At 41.5% G+C, this 25,735-nt stretch overlaps 1 protein-coding gene across 4 annotated transcripts in view; it reads left to right on the forward strand.

Annotated features, from left to right (window-relative positions):
* The window catches only part of myh14 (myosin, heavy chain 14, non-muscle), a 38,538-nt gene extending 17,226 nt beyond the window's left edge, over window positions 1-21,312 (forward strand). For 2 of the 4 annotated variants that reach the window (XM_047360534.1, XM_047360535.1), the window contains exons 8-41: window positions 77-175; window positions 275-741; window positions 1,484-1,636; window positions 1,785-1,958; window positions 2,042-2,215; window positions 2,305-2,419; window positions 2,744-2,812; window positions 5,056-5,261; window positions 5,381-5,502; window positions 5,609-5,678; window positions 5,756-5,916; window positions 6,742-6,850; window positions 6,995-7,126; window positions 7,240-7,446; window positions 7,529-7,666; window positions 7,899-8,022; window positions 8,161-8,332; window positions 8,413-8,625; window positions 9,288-9,432; window positions 9,511-9,717; window positions 9,839-9,943; window positions 10,081-10,233; window positions 10,574-10,822; window positions 10,911-11,024; window positions 11,962-12,060; window positions 12,139-12,351; window positions 12,429-12,590; window positions 12,673-12,801; window positions 13,022-13,110; window positions 13,192-13,315; window positions 13,399-13,607; window positions 15,024-15,132; window positions 15,554-15,726; window positions 17,501-21,312. In XM_047360534.1, the coding sequence (XP_047216490.1) occupies window positions 77-175; window positions 275-741; window positions 1,484-1,636; window positions 1,785-1,958; window positions 2,042-2,215; window positions 2,305-2,419; window positions 2,744-2,812; window positions 5,056-5,261; window positions 5,381-5,502; window positions 5,609-5,678; window positions 5,756-5,916; window positions 6,742-6,850; window positions 6,995-7,126; window positions 7,240-7,446; window positions 7,529-7,666; window positions 7,899-8,022; window positions 8,161-8,332; window positions 8,413-8,625; window positions 9,288-9,432; window positions 9,511-9,717; window positions 9,839-9,943; window positions 10,081-10,233; window positions 10,574-10,822; window positions 10,911-11,024; window positions 11,962-12,060; window positions 12,139-12,351; window positions 12,429-12,590; window positions 12,673-12,801; window positions 13,022-13,110; window positions 13,192-13,315; window positions 13,399-13,607; window positions 15,024-15,132; window positions 15,554-15,726; window positions 17,501-17,690 (5,375 nt within the window). In that variant the 3' untranslated portion in view covers window positions 17,691-21,312. Of the gene's footprint in view, window positions 1-76; window positions 176-274; window positions 742-1,483; window positions 1,637-1,784; window positions 1,959-2,041; window positions 2,216-2,304; window positions 2,420-2,743; window positions 2,813-5,055; window positions 5,262-5,380; window positions 5,503-5,608; window positions 5,679-5,755; window positions 5,917-6,741; window positions 6,851-6,994; window positions 7,127-7,239; window positions 7,447-7,528; window positions 7,667-7,898; window positions 8,023-8,160; window positions 8,333-8,412; window positions 8,626-9,287; window positions 9,433-9,510; window positions 9,718-9,838; window positions 9,944-10,080; window positions 10,234-10,573; window positions 10,823-10,910; window positions 11,025-11,961; window positions 12,061-12,138; window positions 12,352-12,428; window positions 12,591-12,672; window positions 12,802-13,021; window positions 13,111-13,191; window positions 13,316-13,398; window positions 13,608-15,023; window positions 15,133-15,553; window positions 15,727-15,907; window positions 15,949-17,500 lie in introns of all 4 variants that reach the window. The other 2 variants (XM_047360537.1, XM_047360536.1) reach the window with 2 other exon arrangements.
* The last annotated feature ends 4,423 nt before the right edge of the window (window positions 21,313-25,735 follow it).

Below are 25,735 nucleotides of genomic sequence, written 5' to 3' on the forward strand. Positions count from 1 at the left end.
AGGCTGGGACTAATATGCAAAAAAACAAAAACATCGCAGTTTTCCACTGTTCGTGTCCCTAACAACGAACATCTAGACCTCCTTGAAAAGTCACGGGCTACTCGTCAGGCCAAGGATGAGAGAACCTTTCATATATTTTACCAGGTGTTATGTGGAGCTTCTGAGGAAATGAGAGGTGAGGAAAAAGTTCAAAACTTCTAAAAATAAACTAGTTTTGTTTAATTTAAATGATTTTATTTTTGTGTTTCAATCTCTATTCTTTTATATTTCTCAGCGGATTTGCTCCTTGGAAGTGCAGATGAATATCGTTTCCTAAGTGGAGGCTCCATCCCTGTTCCTGGTCAGAGCGACTCAGAGAATTTCACGCAGACCATGGACTCTGTGGCAATAATGGGCTTCACCCCCGAGGAGTCAGTGTGTAAGCAAGAGGCCGGCGGAGAGCATGGTAGAACACAAATGCTGTCCTGTATCATTGCTATTAAAAATCCTCTCTGCTCTCTCTGTTTTACCCCCCTCCCTCCTCCAGCCATGCTGAAGGTGATCTCTGCTGTGCTCCAGTTTGGAAACATATCCTTCATGAAGGAGAAGAACCACGACCAGGCCTCTATGCCCGACAACACGGCTGCTCAGAAGCTGTGCCATCTGCTGGGCATCAACGTGCTGGAGTTCACCCGTGCCATTCTCACACCTAGGATCAAAGTGGGGAGAGAATACGTGCAAAAAGCTCAGACAAAAGAACAGGTGAGATTTAAAATTATACGTTACTGTGAAATGGAAGGTAAATGATACATGGTTTTCAAATCAGCCAGCTGCAAGTCTTTTTATGCAGGTCTCTACCTCAGGGGTGTCCAACTGCAGTCTTCCAGGGCTGACGTCGTTCATGTTTTAAATGTGTCGCTGCTTCAACCCAAATGGTCGAATCAGCTGCTCAGCATGTCATTATGTTCTGCAGGAGCCTGCTAATGACCCATTGATTTGATTCAGCTGTGTTGAACAAGGGAAACGTCTAAAACATGCAGGACATCGGCCCTTGAAACTACTGCTCTACCTGCTTTGCACAGCTAGACTGAGACTGTAAAATTTGCGCAATCTTTTTAGCAAAACAGCTCAAGCTCAGTCAGATTGGATGGAAAGTGTCTGTGAAGACTTGCCACAGATGCCCTGGACTTTGGCTCATTTAAACACCTGCATATGTTGATACTTAACCAGCTCCGGCTGCATGTTTAGGGTCACTGTCCTGCTGGAAGGTGGATCTCTGCACCATTCTCCTTCACTGGATTTTATTCAGGGGTAACAAAGTTAAAGGGGCTGACTACAAATGCACAGCACCGTTTTCATATGTTTATTTGTAAACACCATGTATCATTTTCCTCCCACGTTACAATTATGGTGTACTTTGTGTTGGTCTAGCACATAAAATCCAGATAAACTACGCTGAAGGCCTCTTTGCAACGTAATTAATCATTCATATTTCTTATTCCAGGCTGACTTTGCCATTGAGGCTTTGGCGAAGACAACATATGAACGTCTGTTCAGGTGGCTGGTCCACAGGATTAACAGAGCCCTGGACCGCAGGCAGAGACAAGGAGCATCCTTCATTGGCATCCTTGATATAGCTGGATTTGAGATCTTCCAGGTAAGGTCATGTGATTGAAGGAAGATGTCAGATTTCCCCATTACTGATTCTGACTTTGAATGGAAGCATTTCATGTTTATTATTTTGATACTTTGATGGACAGGTTGTGCATACACTCCCATAAATCCTTGTTTTGTTTCCTCTGCAGCTAAACTCTTTTGAGCAGCTTTGCATCAACTACACCAACGAGAAGTTGCAGCAGCTCTTCAACCACACCATGTTCATCCTGGAGCAGGAGGAGTACCAGAGAGAGGGCATCGAGTGGAACTTCATTGACTTCGGCCTCGACCTACAACCCTGCATTGACCTTATTGAGAGACCTGTACATACTACACTCCAAATTAGATTTTGTTTTAAGAAGTGTATTTTTCAGCATAAAGTCATGCAAGATGATCATATTGGCAGGCTCAGCCACCTGGTATTCTGGCCCTGCTGGACGAAGAGTGCTGGTTCCCTCGGGCCACTGACCGCACATTTGTGGAGAAGATCAGTTCTGAACAAGGCAGCCATTCAAAGTTCTACAAATCAAAGCAGCCACGTGGAGAAGCTGACTTCTCCATAATCCACTACGCCGGAAAGGTATTCCTCCTTTTTTTTGTCCACATCTTAAGTCTTCAGGACTGTTCCTTCTTACCTTTTCTGCCACCGTGTGGCTTCTTGATCCGCAGGTGGACTACAAGGCAAATGACTGGTTAGTGAAGAACATGGATCCTCTCAATGACAACGTGGCGTCTCTTCTCCATCAGTCGTCTGATCATTTCGTGTCTGAACTCTGGAAGGAGGGTGAGACTTAAGACCGCACACAACTTTGGGATTGTGTATTTCTGTATTTTTTTTTTATACAATAACAGAAAAATACTTTCATCCCCTGTCAGCCAGTTATGTGTTTTAATTATTTTTCTGGTGCAAAATATATTAACTTTGCTCCACATCTCTTTACTCTGTTTTGTTGCTCCCTGTGTTCTTCCTCCTTCTTGTCTTCTACCTGTTTGCTCTTTGGTCTTTTCCTCTTCTTCTCTTCCCTCTGCACTAATTCGGTGCTCTCTTGGGCTCCTTCTTCCCATCCCTCTGGTCTCACCTCCGATGCTGTCCTGCTTCCTGCATCAGATATTCAAACTCTTCCTCGTGTGTACTTCTTTGACTCCTATGCCACTCTGCAGACTAATGGCTCCGACAGTAGGTTTTTGTATTTTACCTCTTCTTTCCCAGTGCTTTCTAGCTGCCCAGTTTGCGATTGTGGTGTGACTTTTGTCTTTTTTTTGTGGCCTTTTTGTTGTCAATATTAGTGTTTTGTTGTGGCTCTCAAAAATGCACACATCCCTGATTAAAATCCAGGTTTTTAGGACTTAATAAATTGAGCCCTTGAACCAGTTTTAAACTTTTTCCATCTTTGTTGTGACATATATCCTGTACAATCCAGCTGACAAGTAAATAAACCAGTTAGAAGATAAAACAATGTTACAGCAATATCAGTTTTGAAAATAATAATTTATCTGCTGTTCTTAACATTTTCGCAGAAAATGTGTCGACATTTTTTCATACCTTTCTCAATAATCACTAGAAAAGCCTTCCTATGATTGCTGATCAGCTTTTTGCATGTTCCCACTGGTATTTTGATGATTTATCGTTGAAATTAGAAAGCATCCTAGGCATCACCATAATTATCTCCCTCCACAGATTCTGTATCAGATTCAATTTACGACTGGTTGGGCCTATCCAGAACATAATACTGCTTCCAGGCAAAGGAAATCAAAAGAGTAGATTAAACCTAAATCTGGCAGGGGTGTCAATAATTTTGATTTCAAACAGTTGATTTCAAACAGATCCCCTCGGGGATCAATAAAGTATCTTTGAATTGAATTGAATTGAATTAAACAGGTAAATTGTACAGAAAACACGTTTCATTAAAGGTGGAAGAGGTTTGCAAATGATTTATCTTATTGTAAGTTTTTCTCAACAGTCTGGATCTTTCATAGCAGTGTGCAAATGTTTGAGAGTCGTAGGTCTAGCATTGCTCTGTTTCTCAATTAGTTTTGGCTTTTAGTAGCTTTGTAGTGATTGTGTGACAATGCTTTTGCATTTATATCAATGTTTGAAGTGGGATAGCGTCAAGATGGCTACAGCTAGAAGTTTTAGCCCAGTTAATTCCATTGGGCTGTTAATGGTTTTAATGTCTACCCAGCCAGAAACTGCATTAGCTCTGGTGACACGTCTTTCTTTCCTAAATTACTGGACTGTGTGTGATAAGGACCAACATTACACAAATTAGTTGCTAGGTACTTAGAGTTTTTAAACTCCTTAGGTCAAATACAGACTAAATCACTTTTAGGCAAACATTTAATGCCTGTCTGAACAGGTCCAGAGCTAACAGGTTAATCTTGACAGACTCTCCTAAAGTCTGTTGATGCTGGCTTTGGGTCAATTTCAGCTACAAATCCACATAATTTCACTATTTGTCTCAATAGCAGCCTCTCCTGGCATTTTCACAAATAAATATTAAATCCAGTTACAAACTGTATGCAGTGACTTCCAAGCTTAGTTGCACCCTCCCGGTAAAGATGTGTAAAAAGCTTTTATATAAAATTACTATTTTATCTCTGCAACATAAAATTACACTGAAAGGTTTAACGAAATCCATCCCTTAATGTTGCGTGCATGTATTCACTTGCCAAAAATACAAATTTATTAAATAAAGGTTTTAAAAAAGCTTGTTTTTTTTTTAGTCTAGTGAAGTATTTCTCTGTTAATTTGGCCATTTCTTTTGGATCGTAATTCCATGAAATATCCAAATGTCCTGATATTTTAAACAGTTCATGATGCCAACAAGATTCCCAGGGCCTGTGGACAATAAACAGGCCCACTCCATCATAGATCCTCCACTGTACCTAACAGTGGCCATAAGGTGCTTTTCCACATATTCTTGCTTTGTTTCACACCAAGGCCACATGGAGTGTTTGTTTCTATAAAACTCAGTCTCAAGTTTAGGCCAGTAGCTATTCACGTCTTGGTTTATAAAGATCAAGACTGCTTTTCTTGTCTTTCCCATTTTGAAGAGTGGCTAAGAATAATGGGAACTCTGTGTCCCATCATATTTATTCACCAGGGAAACGGGAAGTCATGCTTCACCTTTTAAGCTTTCATAGATATTCTGATGAACTTAAAAATCAACAGATAATTAAAAAGAGCTTTAAAAACTCTTTAAATGTGGGATTTCACCTACTGAATAAATCTGATTACATTGGTAATCAATTACTTCTAAACTTCTAACTGTGTAGTTATTTAACTATAAGGTGAAGATATTTTGGGGCCTTTTACACATCGTCACCAGGAGTTCCTATGAGTGTTGATGGCTCCGTATCACCTTAGCTAACATGATCATTTCTTATGAAACTGAGATCCAGCTTTCTGTTCACACCCAGTTGACAGGATTGTGAGTCTGGACCAGGTGTCAACAGGAGAGAGCAGCGGTCCGGTTCCGTTTGGAACGGCAGGGCTGAAGACAAAGAAAGGAATGTTTCGGACTGTTGGTCAGCTCTACAAAGAGTCCCTCACGAAGCTGATGGCTACGCTCAGGAACACCAACCCCAACTTCTTGCGATGCATTATCCCCAACCACGAGAAGAGGGTGAGACCTCCAGCTCTTAACCAGACAGACAAAGGATAAGAGCAGAAAAAGACCCAGACAAGGTTTCTGACCTTCTTTCTTCCCATATTTTTGTTTACTTCTGCCTTACTTCTCCTCAGGCTGGTAAACTGGCACCGAACCTTGTTTTAGACCAGCTGAGGTGTAACGGTGTTCTGGAGGGAATCCGTATCTGCAGACAGGGATTCCCTAACCGCATCCCATTCCAGGAGTTCAGACAGAGGTGTGGATTTAAAACTGTCAACCAAATAAAACCATTTTCTCTCTCTCTCTCTTACTCATCCTTGTATCTCCTGCTCAAACAAATCCATTTTCACACTTTTCTCCAGATACGAGATTCTTACTCCCAATGCTATACCTCGCACCTTTATGGATGGAAAACAAGCATCAGAGCTCATGGTAGGTAACATTTTAGACACCATCAGCTCACAGGACGATGTAGGACCAGCTGACTGATCATAACTGTTATCCTTTAGATAAATGCATTGGAGCTGGATCCCAACCTGTACAGGGTGGGTCAGAGTAAGGTCTTCTTCAGAGCCGGAGTCCTAGCTCATCTGGAAGAAGAGAGAGACCTGAAGATCACAGACACCATCATACGCTTCCAGAGCGCCTCCAGAGGTTTCCTAGCACGCAGGTAAGTCTTAACCCCAGTGTACAGAAAGCAGAGGGTAGCTTTAAGTAGATATTCATTAGTTCTGTGATTTGGTTTAAGGTTTCTTTTTTGAACTTCGGTGATCAGTTCTCGTGTATATATTTTGTTTTACAATGTGTATACTACAAATCGTTTGCTGGATATATTTGATTAAATATTATAGAATATATTCATTAGTTTCATGTGTAAATACAAGGCCGATCTTAGCCAGCTTGCCCCATTTTGAAGGGTCTAAATACATTTTAAAAAAGAGCTTGGGGACAACAATGGTTTTTAGGTCAGTCTTCTGTTTTTCAGTACTTGAATGCACCGTGCCTTTACCGTGGTGCAGTTGTTAGTAAGTCCTGGGTTCAAATTCTGGCCTGAGGTCTTTCTGCATTGAGTTTGCAAGTTCTCGTCAAGTACGGACAGGTTCTCTTTGGGTATTTCAGCGTCCTCCTTCAGTCCAAAACATGTATGTTAGGTCAAGATTTTCAGAAATTGCTCTGTTTGTAAGTGACCAAGTGGTGACATTTTAATCGATTTAAAAACAAAATCATTGCAACCCCGACTGTAAAGCAACCCTTAACAGTAAAAGGTTTGTTTGACTTGCTTCTCATCTGGCTACAAATATCAGCTTTTGCTGGTAAAATGCTGGTCATTAACACCTCAACATTAAGTAAAGTAAATATTTATAAGAAGGCGTGGCGGAGCACAGGTCAAAGACATTAACAGTGTATTTTACACTACATATCCTGACTGGTGGATGAGGTCGCCTTCTCTATGATGGGTTTTCTGGTTGACTCTGGCTGTTTGTTTTTGTTTCAGGGCCTTTATGAAGAAGCAGCAGCAGCTGAGTGCTCTGAGGGTAATGCAGAGGAACTGTGCTGCTTACCTTAAACTCAGGAACTGGCAGTGGTGGCGACTGTTTACAAAGGTGCACACAGATCATACCGATGACATCAGGGCGATCAATACACACCACCTTCTATATTGAAATATATAAGAAGACAGTTATCGATAGTACTGCCAAAAATCTAGAGTTTGACTTAAGTTCTGGTTTCTGTTTTGCGCCCACCAGGTGAAGCCCTTGCTGCAGGTGACCCGGCAGGATGAGGAGATCCAGGCCAGAGAGACGGAACTCCACAAAGCCAAAGAGAACCTCACACGAGTGGAGCAGGAATACTCTGAGCTGGACAGGAAGCACGCTCAGGTACAAACGGACCTCCTTGTTCTTCCTCTGCCTCTGTTCTGAAACTTGTTTTTTCACTGTGAATCATGTCTCACTCTTCACTCGTCCTCCCAATCCTCACCGTTACGCTCCAGCTAATAGAAGAAAAGGCTGTGCTGACCGACCAGCTGCAAGCGGAGGCAGAGCTGTTTGCAGAGGCGGAGGAGATGCGGGCCCGGTTAGCCAGCCGAAAGCAGGAGCTGGAGGAGGTTCTGGGCGAGATGGAGAGCCGACTGGTGGAGGAGGAGGAGAGAGGCGCACAGATAGCCAATGAGAAGAAGAGAATGCATCAGAATATACAGGTAATTCAGAGAAGGGCCGTGCAATTTACAAAGCTTTAAAAAGTGCTGGACAGGATGCTAAATAGACGTCGTGTTTTTTCAGGACCTGGAGGAGCAGCTGGAGGAGGAGGAAAGTGCCAAACAGCGCCTGCTACTGGAAAAAGTTACCTTGGAGACCAAAGTGAAGAGTCTGGAGACAGACCTCCTGACTGCCGTGGAGCAGAGAGACCGACTCAGCAAGGTCAGCTTCACATTAGACCGGAGTTTATGTATATAGCACATCTGAAGATGTCCTATCAACTAAAACAAAAAAACGTTATAGATGCACAGCTGTTAGCTGATATATCTGTGATATTTCAGTGAAAGGAAAAGTTGTGTTTTCTGAAAATACGTCACAAGAAAAACCTTAGATATCGTTTGAATCTGTGTTATGTACATTTCTTCATGAATTATTCCTGTTTCTTTCTGAGCAGGAGAAAAAGCTGCTGGAGGAACATCTGAATGAGGTGACTGACCAGCTCACTGAGGAGGAGGAGAAGACTAAAAGCCTGAACAAACTTAAGAACAAGCAGGAGGCCGTCATTGCTGATCTCGAAGGTATATCTCATTTAGAGTCAGCCACAGCCATTTTAATGTGTATTTTAGTTCCTGTTTGGAGAAGAATATGTTCAGCTGCAGTTTTTTTAGTTGCCTTGTGATTGAAAAGTTGATCTTGCTTTGTCCCCATCACTGCAGAACGTCTAAAACGTGAAGAGCAGGGTCGCTTGGAGCAGGAGAAGTGGAAGAGGAGGATGGAGACCGACTCACTGGAGGCCCAGGAGCAGTTGTCAGACTTGGGCATGCTGACCGCCGAGCTCAGAGGGACTCTGACACAGAAGGAAAAGGAGATAACCACTTTGCAGGGCCGGTGAGACTCAGCAGAACAGTAATAATAACAAACATCTTAGAAATTGTGACTTATTGTCCTTTTTTTTTTTATTTTGTCAGGTTGGAGGAAGAAGGTGCACGCCGCACTGAAGCTCAGAGAGCTCTGAGGGAGGCCTTGTCCCAAGTGTCTGAGCTGAAGGAGGAGGTGGAGAATGAACGAGGGATGAGGGAAAGGGCAGAGAAACAGAGGCGAGACCTGGGGGAGGAGCTGGAAGCTTTGAGAACTGAGCTGGAGGACACTCTGGACACCACGGCTGCACAGCAAGAGCTAAGGCAAATATAAACAGAAATACAGTGCAACCTCTGAATGTAAATTTAATTAGCTTGATCGGCCAAATAGTGTCTTGAAAACTTATAGGAGATGGTTGGATGTGGAGCTGTTCTTCCAAGGCATCCCTTACCATACTGTCTTTAGAGGAACGGGAAGCTCTCACATCACTCTCCCCAGTCTTGCAATCAAGACACATTGCTCCAAAGACAGTTGCTTCAGCCTTATTATTGAACAGAGTTATACCACTTCAGACCAAAGTTCGTTTTGGGTGATGCTGCAAACAGAGGCTTTGCTCTGGAAGGGAGGATCTCTCCACCACTGTCTGCTTCTTTGCTGACATTGTAGCATGCACAGGAAATGCATGAAAAAACACACAGAAAAATAGGAAACAGCTTGCATGTAGCAGCAACATTTGGAGGCTATTAGGAAAGACATTGGGATGTTAGCAACGGGCTGGCTGATACTCTGTCCATGCCCTCCCTGCACATCCATGTGCAGAGGAAAATTTGTGTTTGGGTCATTTTATGTGCCGTTTGGGTTTGGAAAGAACAGTTTTTTTTTTTTATATTGAGAGGTTTCACTATACAGGCTTAAAATGAGAAATGTCTTTCAGATTAGGATTAAAAGGTTCATAAAAGCAAATAACATTCCTACATGTCCACAGATCTCGGCGGGAGGCAGAGCTAAACGAGCTGCAGCGATGTGTTGAAGACGAGACCCGTCGCCATGAGGCCCAGCTGTCAGAGCTCAGAATCAAACACAGCGCTGTCATAGACAACCTCCAGGAGCAGCTGGACAACAGCAAGAGGGTATAGGAAACACATTTCCATATACGAACATATCCATATTTAAACATGTACTGTTGCTCACTGCGGTGTCTCCTTCAGGCACGTCAGTCCCTGGAGAAGGCCAAAGCCGTGCTGGAGGAGGAGAGGCAGAACTTGACAGAGGAAATCAAGAACCTCCAGACGAGCCGTTCAGAGAGTGAGAGGGGCCGTAAGAGGGCCGAGGGTCAGCTGCAGGAGCTCAGCGCCCGCCTGGCTCAGGCCGACAGGGAGCGAGAGGACAGGGAGGAGCGGCTGCACAAGCTGCAGGTGGAACTACACGTGGAGCACTGATGCTATGTGTTGCAAATGTTTCCTGCCTGCATAAAAGAATCCATCTATGTCTGATGTTAGTAAATCCAACTTTTAAACCCAACCTTGTCTATTTCAGTGTGAGATTGAAGGGCTGTCCGGCAATGTGTCGGCCTCTGACTCCAAATCTCTTCGGCTCGCTAAAGAAGTGACCAGCCTGGAGAGTCAGCTGCACGATGCAAAGGTAACAGTTTAACAGACACCAGGATTAATTTAGACTAGTGATCTAATTTTTGAGTTGAAAGTAAAATTAATTAATTTTTTTTCTGGTATTTATGTGAAAGAAGTCACACATATTTTGGTCGTTCCTTCTGTGTTCAGGAGCTGCTGCAAGATGAGACCCGTCAGAAGATGGCTTTGGCCTCCAGGGTGCGAGCTCTGGAGGAGGAGAAGAACGGACTGATGGAAAGACTCGAGGAAGAGGAAGAAAGAGCCAAAGAGCTGAGCCGCCAGATACAAACACACACCCAACAGGTAAAACAGAAGCTTGTTGGATTTTTTTGTTGCCTATAAATGGCTATACATCCATTTGAGATATTCATTTTAAAAACATTTTATGGTCCAAAACAGTTGCATTCCACATTATCAACCCTAAATAAAAGTGCTTTTTCATTTTTGAAGCACATGGCTCTTAGAGGTAATTTTATTTCAGAAAAATGGTACCTGTGTGGTTTGAAAAACAATAGAAAAACAGATTGATTCATTTATGTGTCATATTTAGAAACGTTTTTGTTTTTCTGGCTCTTAATGGTCATATTTGCTCTTTAAATGATCAGTTACCTTTATGGTACCGATCTCCCCTCTTGTTTTGCAGCTTGCAGAGCTCCGTAAGCAGTCTGAGGAGGTGAGCACTGCTGTGGAAGCTGGAGAGGAGACACGCAGGAAGCTCCAACGAGAGCTGGATAGCGCACTCCAAAAAGAGCGACAGAAGGAGGAGGAGAAGGAGCGAGTTGAGAGGCAAAGGGAGCGCCTGAGGGAGGAACTGGAAGACATGACCATCGGTCTGCAGAGAGAAAGGCAGAACTGCACAGCCCTCGAAAAGAGGCAGAAGAAATTTGACCAGGTGAGAGAAATTACACAGGCAGCAACATCTAAACACAGGTCATATTTATTTGCCTTATCAGTAACCCGGTCTTTATTCCCCACATCAGTGCCTGGCAGAGGAGAAGGCAGTGAGCGCTCGCCTGGCAGAAGAGAGGGACAGAGCAGAAGCAGACAGCCGAGAGAAGGAAACAAAATGTCTCTTCCTCTCCCGATCTCTGCAGGTACACCATTCAACAGAAAACATACAGTGTCCTGCAGGGACATGTTAAACATTCAGTGTTTTTATGATTTAAGGTGATAGAACAAAACAAAATACTGCATTATTGTGAAGGAGAAGAACAATGATACATGGTTTTCACATTTTTAGTCTAAAAATATAAAACTGAAAACTGACAAGCATCTTTTATTAAGCCCCCTTTAATCGGATTACCCTAAATAAAATCTAGCGCAAAGGTTACCCGCAGAAGTCACCTAATCAGTAAATAAAGTTTATCTGTGTGTAATTTCTCAGTATAAAGAACATTAGTGAACAAACACCATTATTAGGACCAGAAAACACAGTGGACAAGTGAGGGATAAAGTTGTGGAGAAGCTTTAAGGCAGGGTTAGGTTATAAAATAATAAACATAGAAGAAACCATTTGTGGTTGAAAACTGACACCACACAACACCCTGAACACACCATGCCTGCCAGAAACATGCTGGTGGCAGCATCATGCTGTGGGGATGCTTTTCATCAGCAGGGCCAGAGAAGGTGCTCAGACGTGGTGGGAAGATGGGTTGGAGATAAAAGCCGGGCAATCCTAAAAGAAAATCGAATGGCCTACTTAAAGTCCAGACCTAAAGCTAGTTGAGAATTCACTCTTTACACTGTCTGAATGTTGAAGCTGGTGGATACACCTTTCAAAAGCTGCAGCTGCAATAGCAGCAGTTGGTGAAAGTATTCAGACAATTGTGTTTTTTTACATGTTTTATATATGTATTTTTGAAATAAATACTTCACCTAAGAGGCCACTCTCTGTTGGTCTATAACATTAAATGCCAGTAAAATACATTAAAGTTGGTGGTAATGTGACAAAATATGGAAAAGCTCAAAGAACACTATATTTGTCAAGTATGTGTGATTCTATTGGTTACTGTTCTGGTTATCCACTTGTAGGAGGTGCAGGACCAAAGAGACGAGCTGGAGAGGGCCAACAAGCAGCTCCGCCTGGAGATGGAGCAGCTCGTAAACCAACAGGATGACGTCGGCAAAAACGTATGAATCGACCCCATGGAACCACTTTTTTAATTTAGAGTATTTTTCATTCTTACTCTCTTTTTTACCTCGCTGTAGGTTCATGAGCTCGAGCGGACTAAGAGAAGTTTGGAAACAGAAGTTCAGAACCTACGAACTCAGACACAGGATCTGGAGGAGGAGCTGAACGAGGCAGAGAACTTGAGGCTGAGACTGGAGGTCAACCTGCAGGCACTTAAGGCTCAGTTTGAAAGGGAGATAAGCAACAACGAGGAGAAGGGAGAGGAGAAGAGGAGGGCGCTCAGCAAGCAGGTGGGGAGGAGGAGGAGAGCACTTTTGATTCTTGATCAGATCACTTTTCTAATTCATCTCCCTCTTTCTGAAACCAGGTAAAAGAACTGGAGATCCACTTGGAAGAAGAGAGGACTCAGCGCTCTCAGGCTGTGTCGGCCAAGAAGCAGCTGGAGGCTGAGCTGCAAGAAGCCGAGGCCCAATTGGAGGCAGCCAGTCGTGGCAAAGAGGATTCTGTCAAGCAGCTCCGCAGGCTCCAGGTTGAAATCCATCCGTACCTTAATGAAACTTCTCTACACATCAGCCTACATGAGTTCAAATCATTGTTTTTATTTGTCTCAGGGCCAAATGAAGGAGATTCTTCGCGAGCTAGATGAGACCAAGTTATCTCGAGATGAGGTGATAACACAGTCGAAAGAGAGTGAGAAGAAAATACAAACACTGGAAGCAGAGGTGCTGCATCTCACAGAGGTATGTGGGTTCATTTGAGTGTAAAAATGTGGACAAACCTTTAGATTTAGAACTTTGCAGACGCCTTGAGTCATCCCTGGCTTCCCTACATTTAGAGTTATCCTCATGGAGAGGTCTTTAGACTTTTTAAAGAGCTTTCAGACTCCAAAGCAGCCAAAGGCAGAAGAAAATGTTTGAATGAACTTCAGAGAGCGTGAAGGACATCCGTGTGTTTGTGCAGGAGCTGTCTGTATCAGACAGACAAAAGAGACAGGCGCAGCAGGAGAGAGATGAGATGTCTGAAGAGATGGTCAACAGCAGCTCTGGAAAGTTAGTAGTTTACACAATTTATATCATATCTATTCAGTTCAGCCATTTGGTTGGGATTCCTGAGATTTCATGTTCTTCCAGGAACGTGCTGTTTGACGAAAAGAGGAGATTAGATGCTCGAGTCAGTCAGCTGGAAGAGGAGCTGGAAGAGGAGCAGACAAACGCTGAACTGCTGGCAGAAAGGCAAAGGAAGACAGCTCTGCAGGTGAGATATACAAACCCAAATTCATACATCTTTCTGTCAGCACCTTTAAGCAGCCACTCACCGCTGCTCTGCTCATGCTGCAGGTAGAGACTCTGACTGTGCAGCTTCAGGGGGAGAGGACTCTGGCCCAGAAGGCTGAGGTGTCCCGAGAGCAGCTGGAGAGGCAGAACAAGGAGCTGAAGACCCGTCTGGAGGAGCTGGAGGGAGCAGTGAGGGGTAAACACAAGCTCAGCGTCGCCGCCTTGGAGGCAAAGATCGAGTCTATGGAGGAGCAGCTGGAACAAGAGAGACAGTGAGGAAAACACATTTAACTGGAATAATTATAATAATACATTTTAACATTTCTTTTTACTTTGAATAATTTTAATGTTGATTTGTGTAACTTTCTGGGTTTTAAATTGTTTCATGTTTTAAAATTTCTCTAAAAATCCTGTTGCAGATGTACAGTTTGTATATATGTTGGTGCAAGACGTTTCTCAACAGCTGGTATAGATATGTAAAAAGCCTTAAAATATATTCATCTTTTATTTCTGTAGCAGAATTTCACTCTAAAAAAGTTGGATAAATCCAATTTTTCATTTCAGTACATTTCTTTAGTAGAGAAAATAATCCCATGTTAGGATATTTTTTCACAAAATTACCAGTGGTACAGTTATTGGTAACAAACATTTTAAAAATACATATAATTGAAACCTTTCATATATTTATATACCACTTTTAAAATTGATCTGAGGCATTTCTAAATGGGACCCAATGACTTTCTGTTTCCTGGGGTATAACCAGGACCCGTTAGACGCTAACTGAATGCCAACTAGTTGCTTGGTTGGCAATGGCGATGTATCCAATCATATTTGCAATATCAACGTGTGCAATACTGCAATCGTTCCCAATTATATACTTGCCCATTTGAATGTACTTTCACTGTCCTTTACACACACAACTGATATATAACTTGGTCACCATTATCGGGAAGCTCAGCCAGTGGTGGGTACAGTGTGATGAAGCACTTTGTTAAATTTCAGAACTGTTTAAATAAAAGCCTGGCAGACTCTACATCTAAGGTGGAAATGGGTCATCACTGGGTCTTTGGGCACGATTAAGATCCAAATCATTTGGCCAAATCAACACAGACATGGTTCTTCAGAGACAAAATGAAACTCCTTCCATGATCATCTCTGCCATACTAAATCTCACAGAAGACCTGCTGGATGAGCTAAGAGTGGTCAAATATCCCTCTCTATTCGTGCCACTGCCGGTTTTTCATAGGGGCCACAGGGGCACTTGCCCAGGGTGGCACTGGAAGAGGAAGCACACAGGCATAATATAAAAATAAAAAAAACATTATTCACCCTAAACAAGTTTGCTGTTGCTTTCATGGATGTGTAGGCACCCCCCTGTGTTGAGGTAAGCATCTCTGCTTACAGCTAAGACTAGAGAGATCAGGCTCATACACACACTGAGCTCACGTTGCGTGAGGCACCAGCTACCGTGTGTCTGAACGCTGCCGTTAGCTTTGCCCAACCAGGAAATTTAAAGGACTTTACATGTCTTCGCTAGCCATAAACATCTAAACGTTTTTTAGATCTATCTATAGGTATGTCAGTTGTCACATCAACTGCTTTTAGGATTTGTAGAAGGTAGGCTTTTATCAGTTGTACGTAATCTTAAAACCAATTAAATTAAGCACACAACATTTCCAATCCCACAGGGAGAGAGCCATTGCCAACAAACTGGCGCGGAAGACGGAGAAGAAGCTAAAGGAGGCGATGATGCAATCAGAGGACGAGAGGAGACATGCAGACCAGTACAGAGAACAGGTATGGTGGTTAATCAGACAAATACTGAAGCTTTAAATAATGAATTCATCTGGCTTAGTTAGGTCAGCTTAGCGCACTGAGTGCATTAAGAGAGAAGTGAGAAAAAAAAATCATCCCCAAATAGGGCTGACTTATCCGTCTCAGTCCCGACTAATCCTTTCCTGGCATCTGTGTGTTCCCTGTGGAGTTAGACAGCTTTCCTTCCACTGAAAATAAAATCCCTCACCCACAGTAGAAACATACACTCTCCTCCCAAAAACATCATTAGCCAGTAATCCGCCAGGTTTAATCAGATTTCTGATCCCAATCAGTCATGCCCTTCCCAGACTAATCTCCTGTTTCTGATCTCGATTCTCACCTCAACCTCTGACCCACTCCTCCCTTGCTCTTGTCCTCTCCCTCTTCGCCTCCCCCACTTCAGCTGGATAAGTCAATGGTTCGACTGAAGCAGCTGAAGAGGCAGCTGGAGGAGGTAGAGGAGGAGAACTCTCGCTCCAACGCTCAAAAGAGGAAGCTGCAGAGGGAACTGGAGGAGCTCAGCGACAGCAGTCAGACCATGACGCGGGAGATCTCCTCGCTCCGCACCCAGCTCAGGTAAGCAGCATCATTCATAATTTTTCTACTATAGCTAACCTGATCATCATTTTTTGTTACTTTTCTTTCTTTAACATCCCAATAACTCCATATGATTTGTTTTGCTATGCTCTTTTGTTGCATCCATTTACGTCCACCTAACACTGAAACATTACCCGTCTGTCTGCGTCCCAACACCCAGCGTCCCTGACTGGAGACCAGAGAACTAGGTCAATGTGTGTGGTACGTTTCGTTAGTATCTGAGAATCTGTGTGTTTGTCTCTGTACTGACATCTGAAGGCCCTGAAGCTGCAGTGTGTTGGATTCAGACAGTTCTGCATCAGGAACCCTATAAGCGGTCAAATTAATGTCATATGTTCAGACAGTAATAGTGAAGAACCGAGACATGTCTTAAAATCCAACACACTGCTTTTATGTTGCTTGTATCCATCCCATTAAATGTTTATCTCACGTTACAATGAACCTGTCTTTCAAAGATTTTCTTTGGACTCTGGCTGCTTTTTTCTATTTATCTGTTGTCCTTGTGACAACATATATTGCAGTGGGTGCTTCAAAATAAAAAGAACAAGTGAGGGACAGCAGACCTAAAAATATATCTGATGGAGATTAGCAGCATCTAAAAGTCAAGTCAAATAGGAACAGATTGCTTCTTTTTGGGCATATTTTCCCCTTCAGGAACATTTTCCAGAACGCAGTAGATTTCTGGGGCCATTGTTTGCATCCCTCCATTTCCACAGCATCTACCAGGGTAAAAACAGATTAAGACTGTAAAAATCGAACCAACAAAACGGCCCTGGCTGGAAGGTTGTACTTTTTATATTACCCTGAACCTTGGGGGTTTTGGGGAGGGAAGGTACTAAGCATTTTTGAGCAAAAATAATATTATCAGCATTGTTTCCACTTCCACCTTTGGCCAACAGTGGAGACCGAGAGAGGATATTTTCCAGCCAAAGTACCGTTTCAGTGTTTATATTCTGACACACAAATACAAACAACTGCAATCCTCAAGGAATATGAATCGTTAACAGATCTGAATGAAAGAAACAGGCCACGCTGCTGCTGCCTTCGTTTGCAGTTTGCTTTTAGTACACCTCTAGCCTAATTTATTCAGCATCTGATACATCTTTCCTTTGAGTGCGAAGGGATTTTAATATTGATTCAGAGTGTAACTGCTCAGGATTCATGGCTGCAGGACCAGGGTTGTAAATCCTCTCCAGAGCTCGGCAAATTTTGTATCACAGAGATCTGTAAATTATTGTAGATCAATTGTTTTCTACTGTTTGTGGCCCTATTTACTATTAAATTAAAATAAAATCTAAAAGCTTGATTAATACAGTTCTTAACTTCTTCCATTTTAGAAAGGAAAATTTGTCTTAAAAGTGTCTGCATCAGCTTCCTGTACTGATTGGCTAAATTTGTATTATTCTTGAGTTGCTGCTGGGGGCCGGACATGATGATGCCGGGGGCCACCAATGGCCCCTTCGCCCCCACTTTGGCCACCCCTGCTGTAGGCTAATGTAACGGTTGATGAGGAGGTAATTTACATTAACAGGGTAATTCATAGCTCTGTTTGATGTTTTAACAAACAAACAAAATAACTTTCCTCTGAAATAGTAAAAAAACAGCCAAAGTCCAAAGAAAAATGCTGGAAGTTCAGAAAGATGGTAAATCATAATGCCTTCTCACAGCTCTGATTATTGTGTAACAAGTCGGCTGATATTCTCAGTGCGCATGCATATATGTGCATGTTGTGAGGGTCTCCCGTGTCTTCCAGGCGTGCTCCTTTGCCGCTGTCGATGCGAGGACGTCGAGCGTTGGTGGACGACCTCTCGCTAGAGAACTCCGACTCGGAGGAGCTCCCTGCTTCCCCGACCCCCACCTCCGGACTCCCACAGAGCCTGACTCCCTTCTCAGAGCAAAGCCTGGACCCACCTCCACCATACAGCGTCAATAACACGGAGTGACGCACACCGTGACTCAGACGCAGCCTCGAACACTCAGGGGTGGAGGAGTGGCGCGCACATAACAGCTCTAGTTTTAAATTAAGGTCATACAGGACAGATGCAAATAGGTGCTATAACGATGTGTTGATTCTCTGATTTCTTTCTCAGCTAATTCAGAAAACATGAAAATTGATTTGTTTTTTTAATGTAAGATAACTCAGACTGGCAATTTCTATATTACACTTCACTAATGCTAACTAAGAAAGTGAAAAACTCCAGATTTTAAAGTGAAAATAAGTTATTATCTGATATTTCATAGTAGTTTCAGTACATAGAGAGCAGACTAAATTAAGGTGGTCATGTCTTTTCCATGAGAAGGTGTTTCCAAGCCATGTGGGGATTGAATATATGGACCTGATCTGACAAAGTGCTGCTCAAACTGAAAAACAACTTTCTAGTGTGACGCAACATAGCCATCAAGAAAAAGATAAACCACTTTTAAAGACCTAAAAAGGTTAGAAAATTATATGGTCCACAACGATTTGATCAAACAAAAGTAATCCACAAAAAAAGTAGGATGCATCCGAGTTTTCATATCATCAGGCATGATTAGGGTGATTCTGCTCTTTAGATTAGAAAGTGTGTGTGGGACATAGCAGAGGGTCTGGAATAGTTTCTTTAACTTAAGTCTTAACCTATTGCTTCAGAAACATCCGCAATTTATATCTAACATGGATTTATGCTGCTTGGGGCTCAGTCTTGTGTGAGTCTGGTTGTTTCTACGCCTCCAGGATCCCAGAGGTACATTTGCATGGGAGATTAGAAAAAACTGAAAACTGAACCAGAAACACCATGTGAAGAACCATGTTAAATCATCTTTTTATTTTTATCCGAAGCGGCACATTTGTTTTCTTGCGCTGACTTTTTTTTGTGACACAGTACTTCTGATTTGACTGCACTGATGACGAGCTGTGTAAAGTATCGATTGAAGCAAAGCTTTTTGTGTTTAACCAAACGGTGGGCGTATGGATGAGAAAAGGGACTTTGGTTTGTAGTAAACGTAGAGTAGCATCAGAACAAAGTAGATGAGCGCAGCATGGTCCGGGGGGAGGGGGCAGCTTGTTGGGTTTTGTATAATGAATAAACGAAGTCTCTGCTCACTGCTAGGTTAACCGTAGAGTTTTCATATGCTAGTAGTGTTAGGTTTAAAGAAAATCACAACGGTGGGACTGATGGGTGGATTTTTATTAAGCTGTTTTTTTACTTTAGCTACTGAGATCAAAATGACATCTCTGTGGGTTGATGGCCCTGCTGTGAAACATAGTTTGAAACTCCTCAGATTGTTTCCATGTATTTTTTTTTAACTAAACGAGGGTCTTCTTTATTTTGACCTTGTACTGCACTGATAGAGGTTTCAGCCTGTAACCCATATGTGAAACGAGCTGATTTGCTAACTGGTAGATTCCCCTGTAAGGATAGTTAGACTTTAATGGGATAAAATTGTATCTGGGTCAGTTTGCCTCTTTGCCAGTACGTACCCTCATGTTGTTCCTCGCTTGTTGACGTTAAATACACATCTGTAGTGCCCTGAACAAAAATTTGCTCCCTTACAGATTTCTTCTTGTTTTTGCTTTTTTGTCCCACTTTAATATCGCTGATCATCAAACTAATGTTTATGTCAAATTAACCCTATTAAATAAAATAGCAGTTTACAAATTACTACATTAAATAAATGAAAAAAGCCTTAAACACCAACCTAGCCCTGCATGACAAAACAATTATCCCCCTTTTAGAGCTGCACTCTATATTGGATGGTGGTATCATTGTGTGCAATACTGCTATCGCAAAGGACTGCATACATGCAACATTTATCAGGATGTGATATTTCATTTCTCGTGCATTTATGATGTGCATTTAGATCATATATTTGGCCAGTTGGATGGACTTGGTGGTTGACTCCTGATTTAAAGAGGTGAGCACATTGTGCAATGATAAAGAAAAACAATTCTGGACATGAATCAGTTTAATTGACCTTGTTTTCCCAATTTTCAGCAGTGGAATTGCAATTAAATCTTTGTCCTGAAATTGTGCTGCTCTATCCCACTTTTTAAGTCTTGGAAGTAAGTTTAATTAACCATCTTTTTTGGGAAACAGAGATTTTCCACTTTCCACACTGAGGCCTGATTAGTGCTAGATCTGTAAAATCAAGAAATCTCTTAAATAGAACCCATCAGGGGCGTTTTGCGGTGTACCAGTAAAGCAGGCGCCCCATATAAAGAGGCTAAAGTCCTCGGCGCAGCCGTCTTGGGTCCCATTCCTGACCTTGAGACCTTTGCTGCATGTCTTTCCTCCCCCCCTTCTCTCTTGGTCCATTTTCTGTCTAATAACTGTCTAATAAAGGCCACTAGTGCCAAAAAAACAGAACCCATCAGACAACACGAAGTGTGCTAAAAGATCCCAAAAAGCATCTGTAAGGGAGCAAATACTTTTGCACTGAACATAACCATTGTGTATCAGTGTATTTATTTTGAGAGTCAGATATTTTGATGAATTAAGTAGAAAAAATAATAATAAACATGGTGAACTGTTAAATATAATTTAATGAAGGCTCTGTTTCACGCCATATTTTCGTTTAATTTGACTGTGATTCCTGATTCAAAACGTATGGAGTGGTGAAGAAGCAAACTGACCAGCACTTAGAAAAAAAGGCAGAAGACTGAAAGTTGCAATTTAAAACACAATATCCACGCTAAATCTGGTTAAAAAGTAAACCATAAAACCAAAAACCTGTAGACTTATTGACAGGTTGCGAATCAAATGGATGTTTTGGCCAGACGCAGTACAAATAGAAAGTATTAATTTCCTGCTTAGCTCAGTGGGAACCAATGAAAACTAAAGATTGTGTTGCTGAATGTTTACTCTTTTTTAGTTAAATGACCAATGTTTACCACTGAGAAATCACATGGCCTCTGCAGCAGTTTTTGGTAATCAGGGTTGCTTCTCTTTATTCTGTTGAGCAGGTGCATGTATTTCCATATTTTCACCCTGATTCCCAGCAACAGGTAAAGTGGAAATAAACTACTGATTACATGTGCATAACAGCGCCTGCAATTTTAATTTCTCTTTTTTAAACGTGTAGATCTTTACTTTAGCAAAATGAAAGCTGTTATTTTGTGTAAAAGCTGCACTTTACACACTACCAGTTGAGATAAAAATCAGCCCGGCACCATCAGTTTTTCTGATCTGCTCCGTTGGGCTGTTTGTCTCAAAAAAAAAGCCAACTAAGCGTGAAGCCAAACGAGCTGAGATCACGTGTCACAGTGATACAGTCTCTTTGAACGTCTGTTATAACCTAAACGTCTCATGTTAACCGGCCAGAGCGCGGAGACTTTGTTCAGACAGACCAAAAACCCATGACGCAACGATTGAAACGCTAAAATGAGATGAGTCCTGGTCATGTAGCAAGAAATGAGGCCGGAGCTTCTCTGAGGTGTTTCTGTTTTTCTGAGTGTTTGTTTATGGCTACTGTGGAACATTTTGGAAATATGTTTTTATTGTTTTAGACCTTTTTTTTTGTTAATGATATTGTAATTATTAAACATCTGACTGGGGTTGACTTTATTACATGTGAACGTTTATGATCTTTGTGTGTCCGAGTGTTTTGTTATGCAGGCCGTGTCGTCACACAGCATTTTATATACTTTAAATGATAGTATGGCTTCTTCACAGACAGAAATCCTCAAATATTGGCTTTATATTATATTATGTTATATTATATGATATTATATTATAAAGTAGTATCATTTTAAATATTTAACAAAATACAAGTATTTGCCCCTGTACTTATTTCTTATGTTTTTGTTTTGTTTTTTGTCACAGATCAGTGTTTCGGATCATCAAACTCATTTTAATACCAGTCAAAGATAACCTAGGTAAATACAAAAAGTAGTTTTTTAATTATGATTTCATTTACTAGGGAAGAAAAATCTATTCAAGAACAACATAGTCCCACCAGCCCACGGTTAATTAGGAATTAACTGTGTTCTTTGTTCAATTTCACCAGACACACCTAGTCCTGATTACTGACTGGCCTGTAGAATTAGGAAATCATTTAGAACCTGTCTTACAACTTGAAGTAGACATTTCTAAGGCTTTAGGACTCCAGTGATCCACAGGAACAAGCCTTCCCTAGTGTGGTCGACCAACCAAAACTACTCCAAAAGTGCATTGATGTCTCATCCAGGAGTTCACTAGAGAACCCAGAACACCATCTAAAGCATTGTCGACCTTAACTGAGTTAAGGTCAGTTTTCATGATTCAACTAATAATAATAATAAAAAAGACACTGGGCAAAAATTACTTTGATGAGAGAGATCCAAAGGCCCAAAACACTGCTTGCCTAAAAGAACTCTTGTGGAAAAATTTCTGTGACAAGATAGAAGAGAAGTTTTTTTGAAAGGTTTTTCAGAAAAGCATCATACTCTACCAGAAAACTGAGGAAGAAGGTTTTGTCATCAATTTGTGACCATAAGCTGAAGCACATTTGAGTTAGCTAGCAGGACAATAATCCGACATTCACCAGCAGTTCCACCTCTAAAGGGCAAAAATAAACATGATGAGGTTGTTAAAGTGGCCTAGTCAAAGTCTGGACTTAAATCCATTTGAGATATTATGGCATCACTTTAAACAAGGGGTTCATGCAGGTAAACCTGCAATGTGGCTGAAATAAAACAATCCTGCGAAGAAGAGTGGAACAAAATTCCTCTACAATGATGGAAAAGACTCACTGGCAGGTATTACAAAGGGGTTTAAGGGGCAATTATTTTTTGACATGGAACCAACTTGGTTTGGATAGTTGTTTTCCCTTAACAAATAATTCATCATTTGAAAAATGAATTTTGTATTTTCTCAAGTTACCTTTGTCTGAGATAAAAATTGTCCGATCTGAAACATTTAATGTGACCAAAAAGCAAAAACAGAAGAAACCTGTAGAGGCAAACACATTTTTACAGCACTTTATAGGTCTCTTTTCTTGAGGAATGAAGGAAAACTAATTGGAATAATCATATGCTGACATATTTAATTTATCTCCCATTAATGTGGACAACAAAATGTTACTATTTGCATTTTACAGCCACGCTTTTAAGAAATGTTTGTGGAAAAGTAGAAACAAATCTGTAGCCGTGTCTCCATTCATTATTTCTTTTTTATTGTCAGAAACAGATGGTTTATAAAGGTCCAAAGCATGTAGAGGCAGAACAATTTAACATAACAAACCACACTAAATTAACTATTTAATCAGATGTCTTCCAAAACAATGAAAAGTTCATTAAACTTAGCCTCAAAGTGTTCTCAGTAATTAAGATTCCTGCAAATTATTGGTCAGTTTGCATGTAGATGCAAAGCTTAGAACTGATACAGAACATTGCATAAGTATTCATACCCCATACATAGTGCCCTATGTACTCTGAACTGAATAAACTGAATATGATGCAACTCAAAATGTACCAATAGATGTCCATCCACCTAAACTAACTGGCTAGACAAGGAGAGTATTAATCAGAGAAGCAGCTAAGAAGCCCCTGGTAACTTTGGAGGAGCTGCACATCTGTTAACAGGAAAATTATTAGCTGTGCACTTCATAAATCTTGTCTTCACTGAAGCTTTCAAGATGAAGGCCAATGTTGAAAAAAGCTAAGTACTTATTTCTGGCCCATATGCAAAACACTGAACACGGCATCCTCACCATGAAACATGGTGGTGGCAGTATCATGGTCAGAGGTGATGGGAGGATGCTTGGAGCTAAATACAGGGCAATATTAAAGGAAAACCTGTTAGAGGCTGCAAAAGACTCTAGACTGGGGTGGAGGTTCACCTTCCAGCAGGACAATGACCCTAAATATACAGCCAGAGCTATAGTAGAATGATTTAGATCACAACATACTCATGTGTTAGGATGGCCTAGTCAAAGTCCAGAACTAAATCTAACTGAAAACGTTGAGAATATGTGGTAAGACCTGAAAATCGACGCTCTCAGACCCTCTCCATCGTAACTACCTGAGCTTGAGCTATTTTGTGAAAAAAAGAGTTTACATTGTGTCCGACCTTGTGTTGATCAATCATATATGTCTCATTAAAATACATAGAAGTTTCTAGTTGAAACATGACATAATATTTGATAGAAGTTGATAAAGTTAATCAATGACGTTATTTTCCATATGCACACAGAATAATTTCATGGTTCAACTGTCTGTTTTCCAGAACAATAAAACTCCATAAAGGTGAGAACTTAGCAGTAAGGGAGCTCTCTATCCTTCAGGATATCAGGAAACAGCCAGTCATCGTCATGAGGTGGTGTTGGTATGGGACGATGCTCATGATGAGGAGGAGGAGGAACAGGAAAAGACTGAGCCACACCTTTAAACGGTGTAAGGTTCAGGTTGTTTACCAGCATACAGGAGCTCCCCTCTTGAAGGTGCTGGTGTGTCTGCAGCTCTGTGATCCTGTACTCATGGCTGATGGAGGTTATATCTGTACTTTGACCTGACTGCTTCGTGTAGGGATATTCACCTTGTCTAAGCAGATGTGAGCTACTTTGGAAGTAATCTGCAGTGCCTCCTCGATCTTCTTCACAGCTGTAATCATAGCTACATTTGCACTCCCCTTCACCAGGAGGCATGTTCTCCAACCCAGTGAAGTTTTCTGACAGGCCTTCAAGCGTAATATCCTCATCTGGACAGACCTCAAGTCCAGCATCCACCTGGCATGGGCAAATACTTTCAAAGTAGGACTCCACATCCATGTGGCCCACAGAGTCCTTGTTGCCAACGCTGAAAAGTTCAGCTATGTCAGAAAGACCATCAGTGATGGTTTCCTGTATCTGTGTGCAGGCTGAGAGGTCTGTCAACATCTGAGCTGAGAAATCACAAGAGTCAAGAGACAACGGAGAGAGCTCTGGGGAGAAAGGAGGGGAACTGTCTTCATTTTGGGCTAAAAGAATGAAATTGGGATGTTTGGGAAGTCTTTGATTGCTTTCAGGGAGGCTGTTAATCAGATTCATTTGGCTTTTGTAATTGGGATTTTCAGACTGAAGGAGCTCTGCTTCTTGAAAGACGCCTTTACCATTTAGGCCATTCATAAAAGAGAATTCAACAACCTGGGTCCTGTTTTTTTGCTTAGATTGTCTCATTTTGCTTTGGTTGTTCATCTTAGCCGTGCAGGTGGATTTTTGGGGAAGTTTCCAGGGATGTTTATCATACTGCTTCTGTTCCCTCACCTCAGAGGCTCCGCTCCTCGACTTCAAGATGCCCTCTGCATCTGTGTGAACGCTGTATTGATCAGGATCTTGCAGAGACTCCCTCTGTGGTGTGGGACCTGCAGGCTCCAGAGTCTCTTGGCTTTGTAGTAAAAGAGAGGATGTTTTTTCTCCATCCTTAACATAAAGGGCTGACGCTAGCCGGTGGTTTGCAGCTTCTATGTCTGCAAATTTCCTGTTGAGAGATAGATGATGTCATGACAAGAGATATGCTGAAATAACTATAAGAGAACAAAGTGCTTTGTGGAAAAAAATATATCTTTTAAACCCGGGTGATCTTAAAAAAGGAGATCAGAACTTCTGGAGACAATACTATGGTTGCTAATGTGTCTTTAAAGCCAAACCGTTGGTTACATTAGCCTAACACCATGCTTGGAAACAGACCTAAACGGTTTCAAGCCCCAGATTATTTAGAGACAATAAATAAACCCACATTTCATATGTGAAATAATTTTTAAACCTGAACTATTGTTCAGGCTCCCTGATAATAATATACATTTTATTTATAATGCACTTTTCATTCTAAGGAACAGAGATATTTAGCAATTAAAGGTTTTTCTAAACAGGAATGTCTTTAAGTCCAATAATAACACCACTATTACTGTTATAGCAACTGTATCTTTGCATGAGATTTTAATGCTGCAACACAAATTAACATTGTGCAAACATCTTTAACATCTTTAGTCATCTTGGTCAATATCTCTAAAGTCTTTCCGCAGATCTTTTAAAGTGTTTTTTGTTTTACTTTAGC

The sequence above is a fragment of the Girardinichthys multiradiatus genome, chromosome 3 (genome assembly GCF_021462225.1).
Source record: "Girardinichthys multiradiatus isolate DD_20200921_A chromosome 3, DD_fGirMul_XY1, whole genome shotgun sequence".
Classification (NCBI taxonomy): Eukaryota; Metazoa; Chordata; class Actinopteri; order Cyprinodontiformes; family Goodeidae; genus Girardinichthys; species Girardinichthys multiradiatus.